Source organism: Sinohyriopsis cumingii, chromosome 6 (genome assembly GCF_028554795.1).
Source record: "Sinohyriopsis cumingii isolate HCF-2022 chromosome 6, ASM2855479v2, whole genome shotgun sequence".
Lineage (NCBI taxonomy): Eukaryota > Metazoa > Mollusca > Bivalvia > Unionida > Unionidae > Sinohyriopsis > Sinohyriopsis cumingii.
Genome location: NC_142966.1, coordinates 80,223,796 through 80,240,950, shown reverse-complemented (window position 1 = coordinate 80,240,950; position 17,155 = coordinate 80,223,796). Strand labels below are relative to the sequence as shown.

General features: G+C 33.9%; 1 protein-coding gene across 2 annotated transcripts in view; it reads left to right on the top strand.

Moving 5' to 3' along the window:
* Window positions 1–17,155, top strand: part of LOC149797305 (tubulin--tyrosine ligase-like protein 12) — a 45,520-nt gene that overhangs the window by 13,943 nt on the left and 14,422 nt on the right. For both annotated transcript variants that reach the window (XM_089962023.1, XM_089962025.1), the window contains 6 exons: window positions 4,548–4,584; window positions 5,000–5,159; window positions 6,340–6,473; window positions 7,241–7,431; window positions 11,147–11,365; window positions 15,559–15,670. In XM_089962023.1, the coding sequence (XP_089818149.1) occupies window positions 4,548–4,584; window positions 5,000–5,159; window positions 6,340–6,473; window positions 7,241–7,431; window positions 11,147–11,365; window positions 15,559–15,670 (853 nt within the window). The remainder of the gene's footprint in view (window positions 1–4,547; window positions 4,585–4,999; window positions 5,160–6,339; window positions 6,474–7,240; window positions 7,432–11,146; window positions 11,366–15,558; window positions 15,671–17,155) is intronic.

The following is a 17,155-nucleotide window of genomic DNA, read 5'->3' as shown; positions in this document are numbered from 1 at the left end:
AATTTGGCTGTCAGAGTTAATATTTCTGGTCAGCATGTTTCGTTGCAACATTAGGCTTTGTTAAGTATGAACATTCATGGCTGAGAGTCAAAAACTGGTACATTTGAGTGATGACTGGTGCTTATAAAAGTTGTTAGGGCTGCAGAGAAAGAGTATTTAACACACCTAGGTGAATACTGCAAAACCATGACATGCATACAGGATTGCTACAATGTCTACATTTTTTTTCATGCCTTCTCTTTTTCCAAAACATTTAGCGCATCTGAAATGCTGTTAGCATGGACAGTCACTCCTCTGCAGTAATTGCTATTCTACGACCACTCAATAATCCTGTTTGTAGCAGATGAAAAATGTGATAGACAACTTATAAGGTCACCATATACTGATCTACATTATATGCAACATTTCTATGAAATTATGCATGGCTCTGTATGCCTAATCAGGATTCCTATGGTCTTTGAAGGTCTTTCGCAGTTTGGGAAAAATGAGGTAGCATTTTCAAGACCTTGAAAGTTTGGGAAAATCGAGCAGATTACCCTGAGGTCTTTAAAAAAGTCTGTGAAAATTGAAATAAACCCAATCATTTTAATTTCTTTCCATAATCACAAATAACATTGTCCATGGTTGTTAGATTGCGATGTAGTCAAGTTTTCCTGGTTTCTTTCTTTTGATGACCCATTCAGTTTCATTACTGCCACAATAATAAATGTGCATTTGTTTGGTCATCCAAAGTTGGCCTTGGCGGCAACTTCAATAACACATGCAGTCTTCATCAAAGCAAGCCAGCTACAATCTTCAATAAAAACAACATACCCTTCATCAAAGGAAGTCAGCACCATAACATAATGTTAGTGAAAATAGGTCTTGGAAATCTATGTTTGTGGTCTTTGAATGTTTGGGAAAATTCTTTGAATTTATCATTCAGAATTCTGTATGAGCCCTGCTTATAATTTATAGTTGGGAAGGGGTCTACATAATACTTCAAAACAGCATTCAATTTAAAATCTTTATTTCAAAATATATTCCCAAAATGAATTCTTACATCAGTGTTAAAATGTTGTGTCCCAATCTTTAACAGGATAAAGACAATAAATTGTCCAAACTTCAGTTCAAGTTTGTCAAGAATGTATATGACCATGTGTAATTTGAGACCCAGTCAAGTTAACCAACAAACTTAGAACTCAATATATTGTTCATGACAACTCCATCTGAAACACGGCCTATGTGGGTATGTGAGAAAGCTTGCCAGTAGCTTCTCGTGGGTCGGTGGTTCTTTCCGGTGTTTTCCCAGGTTCTTCCTCCACCAATAATATTGGCCGCATGTATAGCTTATTTTCTGCTGAATGGCGTTAAACCCCACAACAACAACAACAACCATCTGAAACAGAAAGCTAACACAAGCAGTGTTGACACTAACCCTTGTATCTACATCCACATTTGTCATCTTACATATCACAAATACATGGACATGTACCTAGATCATAGCAACAGGCTCATGGCAGCAAATGTGATTTTAAAAACTGAATGCTTAGGATAAATGACATGTTGGGACTTCAGTTACATGTATGACATTAAAATGTACAACAGTGACCAATGCTCAATCTGAAATTCTATAAACATCAATAAATGGCAAACTTTCAATTCTTAAAATGTACTCTTGTAATTTAAACTGATTAAACAAAGTTAACAGAAATAACAACAGAACCAGTAAATCTTTCTTCTTTCAGCATTTTAAAACTTGTAACTTTTTCAGGACATCCCTTTATGTATCATAATGCCTTGAGGAAGATACCTGTAAAATAATAAAAGAACTGATAAGCACTAGTAAAAATTGGAACTATATGAGAAAACCCCTAACACAAACATACCTAAATCCTGTAAATAATCAGTCAGTGCTCTAAACATGGCTACCAGTGTTGTAACTATGTTTCATGTTGTGATACCAAAATGTGACCCCACAGTTCATCAGAAGTGAACGAGATATTAAAATATATGTCAAATAATGCACTCGTCATTGAAATTTATCTATTTGACATAACATTTAAATGTACAAGCTGCATGGCTTTTAAAACTACCTGCAGTTGAAAAAAACCATCTCAACACCTTTGTATTATAAATATGAATCCCCTTACCAATTGGATTGGTAGTGTAATCAGAGTAACTCTATACAGACTTTTGTTGAGATATATATACATACCAGTTTTTTTCGTAAATGTTGTACTTAGGAAATCCTTCAAAGAAAACTTTTTGTGTAATTTATTAACATCATATTAAAACAACCACTTTAACTTTGTACCCGTTGGCTGCTTTCTGGATTACTGCATTCTGCATCATGTAATATTGAACTCAATTTGGTGGCCATTTTTTAAGAGCAGCACTTACTTTGTTGATCGCAATTTCTTTCTCAATAACCTAAAGTTCAGCTTCTGTACCTTATTTGTCAGCATGAATAGAAGTTGTTTTGCACTAAAATCACCAGTTGGTCCACCACGATGATTCTTGATATAACAGTTCTGACACCTTCTTGGATTTCTGTCAGAAAAAAGCAGTAAAGTATCATCTAGGCTATGACAGAGGGAGCAGCCATATCTTGAAACTTGTAAAAAAGAAGTCTTCCAAAGGGAAGCACACTCAAATGAACAGTAGGAATTTCTAGGAATCTAAATGAAACCATTTCTTCTATTACACTGCTGAGTGCTGAAATCATTTGGTTATTTATTGATTTAGCACCAGGGCATTGGAACAAGGTGCCTGGCCCATGTTGGCTTTGAGGTTGGGGGGGGGACCATGATCTATTATTCACCAACTCATTGGTTTCAAGGTAATTTTCTTATTTTTGTTCCATAACTTTAACTTCCTTTCCATATATTACCACTTTTCACAATAGTTCCATTATTTCTTTTAAACTGTCACAGTAGTTAAGCAAAATTAATACAACTGAATCAAACTAGTTCACTTAAAGTGTCACATAAGATAATTCATACTCACATACAGTGGTAATGCCAATGCTGTGCACTGCTTCCATTCCAGCTTTAAAGCATCATCAATCTGATTTTTCCTTTGATAACCGTTAAATATTCAAATTTTGGGAAGCTGTATTCCAAAATATCGTTATGATCTATTGGGGCTTGGAATGATTGCATGCTGGAATTAAAATCTCCAATGGAGACTCCATTACACACAAACATTTGTTTCGGTTGGCAAAATAAAAAAGAGGAAAAAAATGAAAACCATTATACACTACTTCAACCAATTAACACGAGGTAACTAATGCAAAATCTGCCCCCATCGTCGATTCTGTGCATGTCAGTTATCTTGATTTAACTGGATGAGGAGAAGTACGTGTTGTAATGGTTTTTGACCTTCAGAAATGAGCGTTTATTACAACAACATTCATTATGATTGAATGAATGGATTTTCACTAGTCTCTACCACCTTAACATAACAGAAATTATGAAATATACATGGTCAAATGGCCGCACACTTCTTAAATTTAAGAACAAATAAATTACAAATTTGATGATGGGATATCTAAAGTGAATGTTTTTGTATTACATTTAACTTGCACTTTGAGACAGACCTCCAGAGCCAATTATTTCAACCACCAATAGAAGCAATTTTAATGAATAAACAACCAGGGACAGAAGGAATTTTAAACTGAACTACCCTGACATATATGTTTTTAAAGGTGCCGTCCCCGGGTCCCATGAATGTTTTAATGGAACAGCCCTAAGAGGGTTTATATGTAGTCTGTTTTGATTACTGTCAGACTACGGATTAATTCAGGCAGCCAGTTCTTATGACCAGCGTGATATTTGGTATTAATTCCATGATATACCAACAGTGCCAGCCTTATACATTTGGTTAAGAATTGGGAGTGGTCGTTTCAAACAATTCTTTATAAAATAGAAATCAAACTTTCATACAATTTGGTGGATGAGCTTATCTGCTAGCATGGAAATATCCAGGGAGATGGTATTGCCACTTTATAGTTTTATACTCAATTGGCGCCAAGAAATGTTCTTCGCCACCAAACATTAGATGTGATGTTCAGTAAGTTTAATTTGACCATAGGGTTTATATTTTGAACCTCAGTCAGCTAAGAATCTGTTTTCACTAATTGAAATAAGATACCTTATATAAGATAAGATCTGAATTACATTCCAAGTTCAAATGGAAAAGTTTTCATTAATTAAAGTTCAGACAAAATAATTATATATCTTAATGATACAGAGATCGTCTACATGGAACATGCCACGTAGTGTGTCACCACGCAGACTTGTGGAAATATTGCTTCATAGTCTTAACTGCTCAGTTTTGGGTTCCTTTTACAATGATGACATTTCTTCTGATTAGAATATAGACATTATAGAGTGTTTGTAGATCCCTACACATCACAAACATCTTTGCAATGGAAACTTAAAAAGAGTATTTTTTTCCCCTGTTGGAATTGCATTTGTAGATAACAGACTTGGAAGGGATTATTTACGATTTGAGTGTATATAATCAAGGTTACCACTTTCTTAACAGCATGTTTTCTTCTTCAGATACAACCAGACCTATTCCTTAGGACATATTTCTAAGGTGAATACAACTTATATTTAGTGCTACATAATGCATAATTATTTTTTACAGATGCTTAAATAACAAATTCAGATATATACTTTATTGCAACAATGACTAATTCAGTTTGTTTGTTTAACAATGTGAAAATATAGCAGTTGAAAAATTATATCAAAAATAATACAATTTATCAGCAAAACATGCCTAATTAAATGAGTTCAATCTCCCATTTTTTGAGAATATTGAGATAACCAGCATTTTTACCTACTCATCATTAAGTTACTGTCATGGGTTTTTTTCTGGCCTCAAAATTTAAATGAAATTCTTTATTTGAAAGTACCATTTACTTGTGTTCACTGCAGTCAAAAATGTGATTCTTTGACATTTTTGAAGTTTTGATAAATATTATGTTACATGTATTTGAATCTGTTAAAAGGAATACGAAGAAGCTCAGCCCATCTGGTACATAATGGATGAATTTGGTTCAAGAATCCAGCACTCGGATACACCTACATTCAAAACAGCTCCCTTTTACTACACACCTAGCCAGCTGACTTTCACCTTACTGTGGCCAGTACAGGAGCTGGAAAAGGGAGGTAAGTAGTGTATTTGTGAACTATTGTAATCTTTGGTTTATAATATAAAATATACTTGAATTTATTGTATGTTTTATGTACACATGGTTATCAATAACGGTATGTACTTGTGTACAAGCCGAATAATGCATCAACAAACAATAATTGGGTCAAAATGGAGACGTAGTGTTACAGCAACCCTAAAATGCTCTGTTCTTGTTATCATCTGAATTAGGCAAAAACAATAAGTAAACACAAAATGAAATAAATTTCTTCACTTTTCAAACAAATTGATACCATTTCATTTTAATAAAAATACATGCCAACCCCAAGAGAGGTATGCATGTAATTTTTGCTGCTATAAATGCATTTAGAACTTCCACTTGCATATTGTGATGTTGTCTCGGATTTTTGGGTTGGCTTATACATGTATCATGCACTTTTTAGTGTTTATGCCTATTCAGTTTGGTGGCTCCACTTATATGCAAATGGGTTTATACACAAGTTTATACAGTATTTCATCTATTTTTTTGTAAAAAAAAATAGCATGATACAGGTAATTCACACATGAACATTTCTCAAAATTAAAAGAAATTTATTTATATAAAAAGAATTCTTACAGTAGAAGTAATAAATGAAAAAAATATATACTCATGATCTTGGCAAAGATTAGGTAAGACAAATATCTTCTGGTGGCAGTGATGTTGTTACTGTTGTTGTCATTATTGAATTTAGCTTATTTCTCTTTAAATGTTTCATGTAGAGTAGTAACATCTTTATGGCTACATTAATCTACTCGACTGCTTGAATAAGGTTAGATCCATTGACATGCTTTTGTTGCTTCTGTGTTTAAAGTAATGTTTTGAATATATCTCTTTATGCTGTTCTATGTTAAAGTCCATTAAATCTGATAAATTTATTTCAGAAACTGAAAGGTACATCTAATGCAAAACATTAGTACTCTGCAAATTTGTGTATCAGATAATACAAATGTTCTGCCATATTTAGTTTTTGCCACAGCACATCCAAAATCTGGGGTGAATCAGGTAAACAATTTTATGATTAAATTGAAAGCAAAATGACTTGATGGTTTTTTGTCCTAGGCAGACAAAAAGAGGAAATGTAGGAATCATTTTTTAAGCTTACAATAACATTGAAGTTTTGCCATTATTTGACACAATCTTTTGTTTGTGTCATTTAGATGAGGTTACGAGAGATTTTGCATCGGGCACCACTGACCCAGATATTCGATCTGCGCGCCTCATTCCCTGGAGACCTGTTGATATGACCGGTATCTCCTACATTCAGGAAGAACCTGAATTAGCATACTTCACTGTGAGTGTTCGTTTTGCCCAAAAGTTCCATGCCAGGTGAAAAACAGTAAATTTCAAAAGAAAAATTATGCATACATTTTTTCAAAGATGTTCATGAAGATTCAGGTTTAGTATTTTTATTATTATTATTGTTATTATTATTATTGAAGTAGATTTCTCTTACAACTTTTGATTGAATTAATTTTTACATTAAAATATGGCCAATTTGAACAGTAATAGTAACTTGAAAAAAGATGTGCCTATTCAATAAAAAAAAATATTTTCTGTGTTGCAGTTTTTTGTTGTGCACAAAAATTGTACTAATAAAGCAGGTATTTATCCATTGATCAAAATTAGATAACTCTTTTGAAATGATGCATGAAAAATAAAGATTATTGAGTTTGTTGACATTTTTTTCTGAGAATTAAGCTAGTACTACAGATTGTAAGTGTCGAGATCAACACTTTAGCTGCAGACCCCATGTAATGAGATGGTGATGTTACTAGCATCACTATTGATATGACCTCGTACAGAGGTATCTATTGTGAATACTTCCTTTTCTCTCTACATTGTATCAAGGGGGATGAAATGGGTTTGTGTTACAATTTCTTGTTCCAGTTTTAACAATATTCTGTCTTTACAACATACATCTCCAATCACCAGAGGTTGAATGTAAAACAGTAGTAAATTTAAAATTCCTGTCTTTTCTCAATCTGAAACCATTATACTTAATACTTGCATAGAAAATGGTGGTGATAACAATGTTCTCAAAATTTCTTTACCTTGTAGAGTCACAAAGTGGATGAAACACTTCCAGACCTGTCACAAGATTTTCCTGGTCTTCCAAGAGATCGAAATGTTAAGGTCTACACAGACAACCCGATGTTCTCCAAACATCTGACTGACCCCAGATTTGAATTGGTCTCTACAGAGGAAGAAGCAGACATTCTTTGGTTACTTACACATCTGAAGGATTATAGGTTATGAGTTTAATTATCTTTTGTCTTTCTATTCACAAAACACAGTTGTAATGCAGATCTACTCATATCTTTACATCCATTGTTTGTTTCATTTATTATTTAATTAATTGGCATAATAGCTGATACCAAATTATTTTAAGTAAAAAAAATCTTGTGCATAAAAAATGAGACAACAGTTTGCTGATATTTCTATCATGTTAATAGCTACATAGTAATATAGTATACGAGTTTTCATGAGCCATCAACATCACTTTGGCACTGAGTACTGAGTATGTGTATAAATTGGTACCAGTATGACTGCAAAATATCGCTAGGACAAATATATAGCACAATTTATCTTGCATAGCTTTATATTTATGGTATAGTAAACCTTGTGTTTTTAAAGAAATTTTTTGTAAAAATACAATAGTTACATAATGGAGGCAATTTGCATAAAAATGTAGAAAATGAATCCTGAGACATACGGAAAAAGTCTTGATTAAGAGGCTTACCGTCTCATGGTATCTTTTCTCATGGTATTAACTCTTTAATTTTTAAACAATTTATGTTTGATCTGTGAATAAAACACTATGTGTTCATGATTGTATATTCTATTTAAAATATGTGATATTTTGACATAGGTTTTAGTAGTAAATTCCCATTTCTGAGTCATACTTGGATCAAGACTTGTGTACTTGAAAAAGGACAATTTTGATCCCAAAAATAGGGATTTGCACTTAAGAAGACACATTTGCATTAAATATTGTTTGGTACTTTAATTTGGTTTAAATATTGTATGGTATTTTAGTTTGTAATAAATAGAGTATGGTACTTTAGTTTCCTTTCTTGCCTGCAACAACAGCATCAGTAGCCTGTGCATTAAGATCCAGTGATAAAGACTTCGAAAAATCATATACCTTCTGTAGACATTTATAGATCAAGTCCCACTTTAAACTGCACACTCAGATCTGCTATTACATAATGCACTGACAGATCTGGGTCATTGCAGTGTAGTATTACTAATCATTGAACAAATAATACAAACCCTGATCTGCTGCCATATTGTACAATGACAGATTAAGGTCTGTATAGTGTTCATTTGGACACAGCATATGAGTATATATGGTTTCTGTTATGTCAGTTGCTGTATTCATCTGGAACTTTGATTTATTATTATTATAGCACTATCTCATTATAATCCAGTAGTTTATATTCATAAATACCAACCTTGATGTGTATTGATCTGTGGTATATTGAGAACAGTTGAAAATTTCATGATTGCATATGTGTTTGGAGTTGTGTGAAGAAAAAAAAACCAGTCAAACATGTAATAATAATGCAGTAGTCGGAATCCACAAGTGCCAACTGCATTATGTATTACACTGCGGTCTAGTGAGAATGATAAGATATTTGATTATTGCATTTATATATATCTGGGGAATCGGGAGAAACAAAATGCCAGTCAGATATAGAAATGAATTATATTTTTTCATGTAACCCTTAAAGTGCTATACAGTTTTTGTAGCAAAAGATCCTTCGGTGCTGAATTGTTTGAGAAAAGAAATGAAAATTGCACATTGCTTTTAAATTATCTGTATTTTAATTATTTTATGTAATTGAGACACAAAACATTTATTAATGTCTGAACTTTATTATGAGCATCAAGTCACATGTATCTTTATCGTCTTGCACTTGTAGGTGCAAACAGGTATATATACTAATTACCTTTTTATTTTATATTTATTTTTGGATCTTTTTTAATTAAAAAGTTCAGATATATATATAAAAAATTCTCCCTATATTTTGTTCAACAATGTGTATGTACATCTACCAAAACTTCATATCCCAAGGTGTGAAAATCATGTATGTTCAATAAGTAAAAGTTAATGAGCATGCAGTCATGGAACACCGCAAGTAAGTCTAATAAATATTCACAAAGCTTTGCAGTTTTGTTATTATTTTTTTCTAGTACATGTCTGGCATCTAATGCCGGGGCCCCGAGTGTCCAAGTGGTCTAAAGTGCTCTCCATTACGGAACACTGTCATCTCACCTCTGCTTGGGTTCGAGTCGCCGATTTGGCCAATGCGGGTATGTGAGAAAGCTTGCCAGTAGCTACTCATGGGTTGGTGGTTCTTCCTGCGGTTTTTCTGGGTTCTTCCACCACCGTTAATACTGGTCGCCATGTATAGCCTATCGTGTGCTGAAAAATGGCATTAAACCCTACAACAACAACAACATCATCTAATGCCACTGATGAGCTTGACATGTGATTGTCTTTGTAAGCTCATGAGGTGGCATTAGATGACAGACATGTACTAGAAAAAAAAAAAACAAGACTGCACACTGTTCAGTTGTTACTTGCTTAGAATATTAAGCAGTTTATCCAAACTTGTTTTGTTTGTTTTTTTTGGTAGAAGTTGTCAGGTTGATATCACATATTCATCTGCCCAGTAAAAATCAAAATCAGATTTATGTGCAAAACCCATGGCCACAGCCATAACCAGTGCAAAACAAAACTAGTTCCAGCTCACTATTTATTCTCAGCTGTGCATAAAGATTCATTTCATGTACAATCAGGTGAAAAAATCTGTGTAAACAAAATATCTAAAAGGTCTAAATCTTCATTTTTATTTTTAATTTTGAAATGCAACTGAACAGTGGGTTGACTGGTATGCTATCAGTTTTGGTCCATCCATCATGCACATCAAACTTACATTGAGCATAATTTTTGGCTCAAAATCACTCTCTAGCATTTCCAGTAAAAACATTCACAGCTCAAATAATCTCAAAGACTTCAAAACTTTTGAAATCGCTGTCATCATCGCTATTATCAGCCAGTATTTGCAGAATAAAATTATCATATGGAGATGAATGATGCTCAGAGTTGGCCACTTTTTTTAGGTATTGCATTTTATAAACATACATTTATAAAGCTTCTTAGATGAATACAAGCTTAAAACTTATGACATAATGCTTGTTACAGACCCCAGTGTACCAGTTAAAGTTAGTTTTACAAACATTCCCATCAAGTTGAAGTACTGTCATGTGTAAACAGGAGATCCTGAAAAACTGTTGATCCTGAAAAACAACTTGAAGTTGTGGCAAGCAGTGATAGACCTCTAACTGCAAATTATATCACAATAAGCACTTTTTGGGTTATTGTTATTTGTGCATTTAATTTTATCAATAATAGTGTATTAAAAAAGAAAATAAAAATATACTAATTTTCATTTTCTTTTTTTTCAAACCATATTGTCGTACATTTCATAGCCCCACATTATTTCTGGAATAATTATAATATTATATGTTATAATGAGGGAGAACTGTATATACCTAAATATTATTCCTTTTGATATACTAGTGTTTCATGATGTACTAGAGTTTCATGATGTACTAGTGTTTCCTCGATGTGCTAGTGTTTCCTCAATGTACTAGTGTTCCTTGATGTACTTTTGTTTCCTTGATGTGCTAGTGTTACCGGTGGACACCTGCTTAATTACAAAGTGGCAGTGTCATAACACCATTTACAGGTGAGACATTATGTGCAGTGACAAACTTTTGAAGTATCTAGATTATATTCCATGGATTAGAAAAGAAAATATTACCTAGTTTTATACCCAGAGTTCTAAGGAATTTGAAGGTCAATAATGTCTGATTAATTTTTTGACAAAGCTTATGGTTCATGATGACTGCCTTTAAAGTCTTCTTAAACTCTTGTCTTGTTCATAAATTCAGATCGCTGAGTGAAGAAAACCCAGGAAAGTTGGTAAACCAATTCCCCTGTGAGTGTGTGGTGACTGTTAAAGATATCCTGGCGGCTGTTAGCAGACGGGCAGGAAGTGGCAAGGTGGATCCTGAGTCCATGGAAACGGAGCCAAAATGGTTGGCAACCACATATAATCTTCAGACAGAACTCCCCAAGTTTGTTTCATATTTTCAGCACAGAGAGAAAAAGTGAGTATAAAAAGAAATTCACAATAACTGCAAAACAATTATGAATTTGAATGTACATCTAGTATTGTCAGTGTTGCATCATTGTCCAACTTGTGTTAGTATGGTGAGACATGGGCATTAACTTTAACCATGGCATTGGTGTCATTATCAAGAATCATATTTGCACTGTGATAAAGCATTGTCAAGAATTTTAAAGTTTCATGTTAAAGTTTTTGTAAATCTGAAAGAATGTGGTCATATATTACTATATGACTGTGCAATGCATGATTGTTTAGTCCAGTGTCAAGACTTTGTCCAAATATTTCATGGTAGATAACTCTCAGAAAAGGATCCAATCAAGGCAGTATACAGAGTTGCATCTGATCTTAATTACATAAATGTCTTTTTCTGTTCAACATCATTAATTGACATATCTTAACAAAATATAACCTGTTTGACCTGTAGCTGAAGGGCACATGAAACAATTAGGCCAGACTGGACAGTTAGCCAGAATATTGCTTTGACTGCTTGGTCTAGCCTTGACGAGGACTAAAATATCTATGCCCAAATGGACAGAGAACCAGAATACTATATTATCTGTAACTTTTGGTACATTTTTTCCTCGGGTGTTCAGGAATACAATTTTTTAAAAGTTCAGGGTTCATTCATGACTATGAAAGTTTGCAAAATTTCTGGTGGCCATTTCATTGTTCATGAAAGTGACTGTTGAAAGTTTGTGAATTTTGCAGGAAATAAGAGTTCGCTATTTTCTTTGTCATGTTTTATTTCCATTCTTTTATTTTTTTAAATTCTCATTTAAAATATTGGAGTTTGTTGATCTGTTTGACATTACCTTGGTTTTCTGAGGAAGTGAACAAAGGGAAGTAACTTGTGAACTGCATGTTTGTAGGCTCATTCTTGCATGCTTGATTCATCTTCCATCTACATTTTTCTGCGAAGATTTTGTAACTGTCATCAGAGTTGTAGAGATATTAGTCATGCAGAATTAATACTTAACATATGTAATTCGAAACTTTGCTAAATCTTTTGACTTCTGTCAAGCAATACCTGGAGTATACACTTTTCAAGCCAGATAGCTTTTGAATTGATACTTCATATCATGGTTACAATGGATCCAAGTGGAAACGAACACAAAACATTTTGTAAGAAAAGCTTTGCAGTACATAAAATGGAAGAGCAAAGAAAAAAGGATTTACTAAAACAGTCCCAGCCAGCAGAGCCACATTCAAGCTTCTTAAGTACAACTATTCAGACTCAAAGAATAGTACTATCACTGTTAAAACAGTTGTCAGGAAGACAGTTAAACAGCCAATGTCAGCCAGCATCGAGTACTTGTGCAAAAGTGATGTTATGTAAGTCGAAATTGTATGAATTTTAAACATGGGTAATCATTGCTGTTTCAAATTGTGCGATGAAACAATTTGCTATTCTTAATGTTCCCTGAAAGTTAAATAAATTCACAGTATTCATGTGGGGGAAGAAATAATTAGCTTTCTTTGACATTGCACCACACTTTAAATTTGACTTGTAATGTACATACTTTGTAAGATTTGCTCGTTGGCGGGTCATGAAGTTTGAAAAATGATCAGTGAAAATTCATGAATTTTGTACTCAAAGTCTACATTAGTCTTGAAATGATTTAGGTACCAAAATTTAGAGGACACAATAATAATATAAAACTTTCATGGTATTTGAAAAACCCAGGCAGTATAGTACTCAGTACTAAATTATCATTAGTAGGCATGGATGGATATCATTTTTACAGCCACAAGACAGGGATCCTGAATATCCCAGGGTCCAGTTTATGCAGTTGTATTGTACAGACATGTTTCACTTAAGAATATTGTCCATCTCTAGTGCTTAAAAATATTTGCCAACATTTGAACTGAAGTTGACTTTAGGTAATTCACTGGAACTGATGCTGTTCTTGCATTTTCTGTTTCCAAGATAGCTTATGGTATGGGTCTTTTTCTGTCATTTGCATTGTGCAATATCTTGCTTCTGAATTTTTTTTTCTTTCTTCTTCAACTTCTTTGAAAAACTCTCCAGATTCGTTCTGACCAAACTTTGCATAGACGTTACTGGCAAAAAGGCAATCAAGTTTGATCCACCTTTCAGTTTTGTCCACCATTACTACAAATAGAAGAACCTTGAAACAACTTAATGTCCAAAACCATTGAACAGAATTTGACAGAGTTTGACAGAGCATTGTGGCATAAGCCATTTCAGTTTCATACAAATTAGGTTGATTCGTCATCAAATATCTGGAGAAACCCATCTGTCAGTCAATAATTGTTGTTTTCAGCGTATTGTTTCACACACACTTATCAAAGCGATTTTTTGTATAAAGGCCTTTCCACTTTGTACAGATGATGCAGTCATGCAGTCTGTCATAAAATATGACTGCCTTGCATAAATTTAGATAAACCTTTATGTGGCTCCTCCAAAACCAATGAGTAGAACTTGATTTTGTACAAATGTTGTCAATCTGTCATCAGACAGAGGCTGCATATCAAAATTAGTAAAATAATTTCATAGACTACTGAACAGAATTTGACCAAATTTGACAGAAAGCATCCTGGCATAGAGAGCTTTTCATGTATTTATACTAATAATGCTGGTCCAATATTAGATATGGCCACCTTACTAAAAATGGAAATTAAATATTCAGTGACTTCTGAAAACTGCTGTTCAGAATTTGAACAAACTTGACAGGATGTTACTAAAAGGTTTAAATGACTTTGAGGTTACATAACTGATGCTGATTCACCACCAAATATGGCTGCTGTTACTAAAAATAGAAAAACCTATTTAAACTGCTTCTGAGAAACTGTTCGGCAGAATTTGACTTATTTGACAGAAAGCATTTGGGCATTGAGGGTTTTCAAATTTAAACAATGCATGTCAACTTGCCATGCAGCATCACTGCCATTACTGAAGATGAGAGTTATTTACATGACTAATTAAAAATCACTAAACAGAATTTGACCAAATTTTATGGAAAGCATGAGGGGCTTTTTACTTTGTACAGATAATGCTAATCTGCCACTAATATGCTTGCTGTTACTAAAAACAAATTTGGCTCCTATTAAAAATTGGGAAACTTTTAATTATGCTGGAAGTGTGCTAGCTTGAATGTCTTTCAGATTTTTACAGATGATGCCATTCTGCCATTTAGATTTCTACAAATGATGTCATTTTTCCATCACTTGTGTCCCCATTACTAGAAGTAGAAAAATATTTGCACAACAACTCTAAAATCCACTGGACAGAATTGGAATAGTAGTAGATGAGATTATGATATGCAATTAAATGTGAAGATACAGAAACAAAAAAAAACCTTTCTTGTAATATATCCAATCAACAGCACTGGAAGACATTTTAACAAAAAGGATCCTGCTGACCTAGATTTTTGACCATCTGCTTTTAGGTATATGTCACCAGGTCAATGATCTCAGACCAACTTTAGCAGCTTGTTTAAAGTGGAACTGCCATTTTAATTCAGGCAATTCCATTTGAAACTGTATGTAATCATCATGAAAAAATTTGTGCTGTTGCTGCAGATAGACAAAATTCCACTTTGTTTTATCCAAAGGTTAAAGTTGGCAGTCACAGAACTGTCTGCTATTCTCTCAATTGATCATGTGTTCACTTCAACTCATGTAAGGTCTATGTTGTTTATTCTTACACTAAATCAGGGGTGTCAAATGCATGGCCCACCAATCTGTTTCCTGTGGCCCGCAAAATGATTGGCATCACAAGGTGTCTTGAGAGATAACATAGGTGGTGCGGACCTCTGGCCATGGAAAATTATCTCATGTGGCCCTCTGGATGGTCTCATTTTGAAACCCTCCACTAAAGTGATATCATTAGTGCAACCAGTTCTTAAAATTTACAAAACATACTCAGTATAATTAGTCAGATGTTGGCATACTATAGTCAGTGACATTCAGGAAACTGAAGAACCTTTGTAAAACTGCCATATTTGGGTAGGTAACCACATACTTTTGCATAGGCCAAATACTGGAATTGAATGTTCTACCACAGGGTGCAAAGCAAGAGTTTTGCTTCCCAGATTTTGCACCAAACTTTAAAAGGTGACATGGAAGATTAATATATGAGCCACAGGTCAAAGGTTAGGATCATTATGGTTATTTATCCTTGTTGAGACTAATGTTTTGCCTATTTTTTAGGGGTGTAGATAATCACTGGATCTGTAAACCCTGGAATCTAGCCAGAGGTATGGACATGCATATTGCAAACAACCTGAACTACATCCTCAGGTTGCCAGATACTGGACCAAAGGTATGTAATATTGTTGAGATATTTTACCAAGTTCCCACCTTTATACATCAGTTCCACATTTAAAGTTGTGATACCATGCAGGTAGATGTAGTAGTCCCCCATTTATGAAAACACCCACTTTTTGATTAAAAGATAACCTAATATGTTTAAGAGGTAAAACAAAGTTAAATATGCTTTGGTGCTGGATATGATGGCTACTCAGTGGTGGGAGGGCAGCATCTTGATGTAGGCTTTGTAAGAAGTGTTGGTGGGTAATCTCTCTTTTCAAGTGTGAACATTCTCTATGAAAGACTAATACATCTGCAATTTCTACTCTCTTTTTCTCGAATCAAAAGGGTAGTCTAGGTACTGTTGATAAGGCCAAGTCAGCTTATGGTATGGCCCTTCATCTGTCACATGACATGTATTATCCATGAGCCATAATGTGTCATGTCAACAAATGCTTGTTACCATTGTGGAGAACATATTTATGATCCAATTATAATCAAACTTAGAATGTTAAGTTGTTCTTGGAAGGGTTTAAATAGGAACCACATGTGCATATATATTTATGAGGTGTTGTATCAGATGTGTAGCTCGTTACTACTGTGGATACTTTATTTCTGACCCAGTTTGGATAAAATGGAGAACAAACGTTTTTGTAATCAGTTTCCAACAAACTTGAATATGAGTGTCATCCATGTGTATTAATGAGGTGAGCTTGCACCTTATTTGCTGAGCTTGATACCACTTTGGAGGCCATGTTTCTAATCCAGTTTTTACCAGACTTAAAATACAATTTTTATATCATCAGTGTCTCAGAAGAGATTTTTATTCTGTATAAATCCAAGCATATTATTTAAGATGGTCTTGCATCTGATTGACTGACCTTGTTAATGCTCTGTAGGCTTTGTTTCAAACTGATTACGATCAGATTTGGTATGCATCATGAAGATCATGACAAAATTCAGTTAAGAATGACAGCCATGCATATTAATGAAATGAGCTTGCACCAGATTCACTTAGCTTGTTACCAACATAGAGGCTTCATTTATGAACCAATTTTGATACATAGGTCTATTTCGTCAAGATCTGGGATGAGTTTGATTATGAGCAACATGTATATTATTGAGGTAATCTTTCTTCTGATTGGCTGAACTTTCTTACCACTGTGGGTGGTGTCTTCATTTATGAACTAGTTTTGGTTATATTTTTAAATGTCTCATACAAGTTCAGGTATCAGTGACATCCATGTATGTTGATGACGTGATCAATTATTTAGTTGGCTGAGCTTGTGACCACTCTGGATGCTTCATTTGTGAACAGATCTTGCTTAGATTTGGTGTGTATGATTTTATGATTAAAAGTGACATCATGGTTCATTGATGGGATCAGCTTGCATTTTGTTGGCTGATTTTGTTACCAAACAAGAGATTCATGTGTACTTCACAGACTGGTCACATTGAACATTTGCACAAACTAATGATTCAATCTTGCATTAAAATT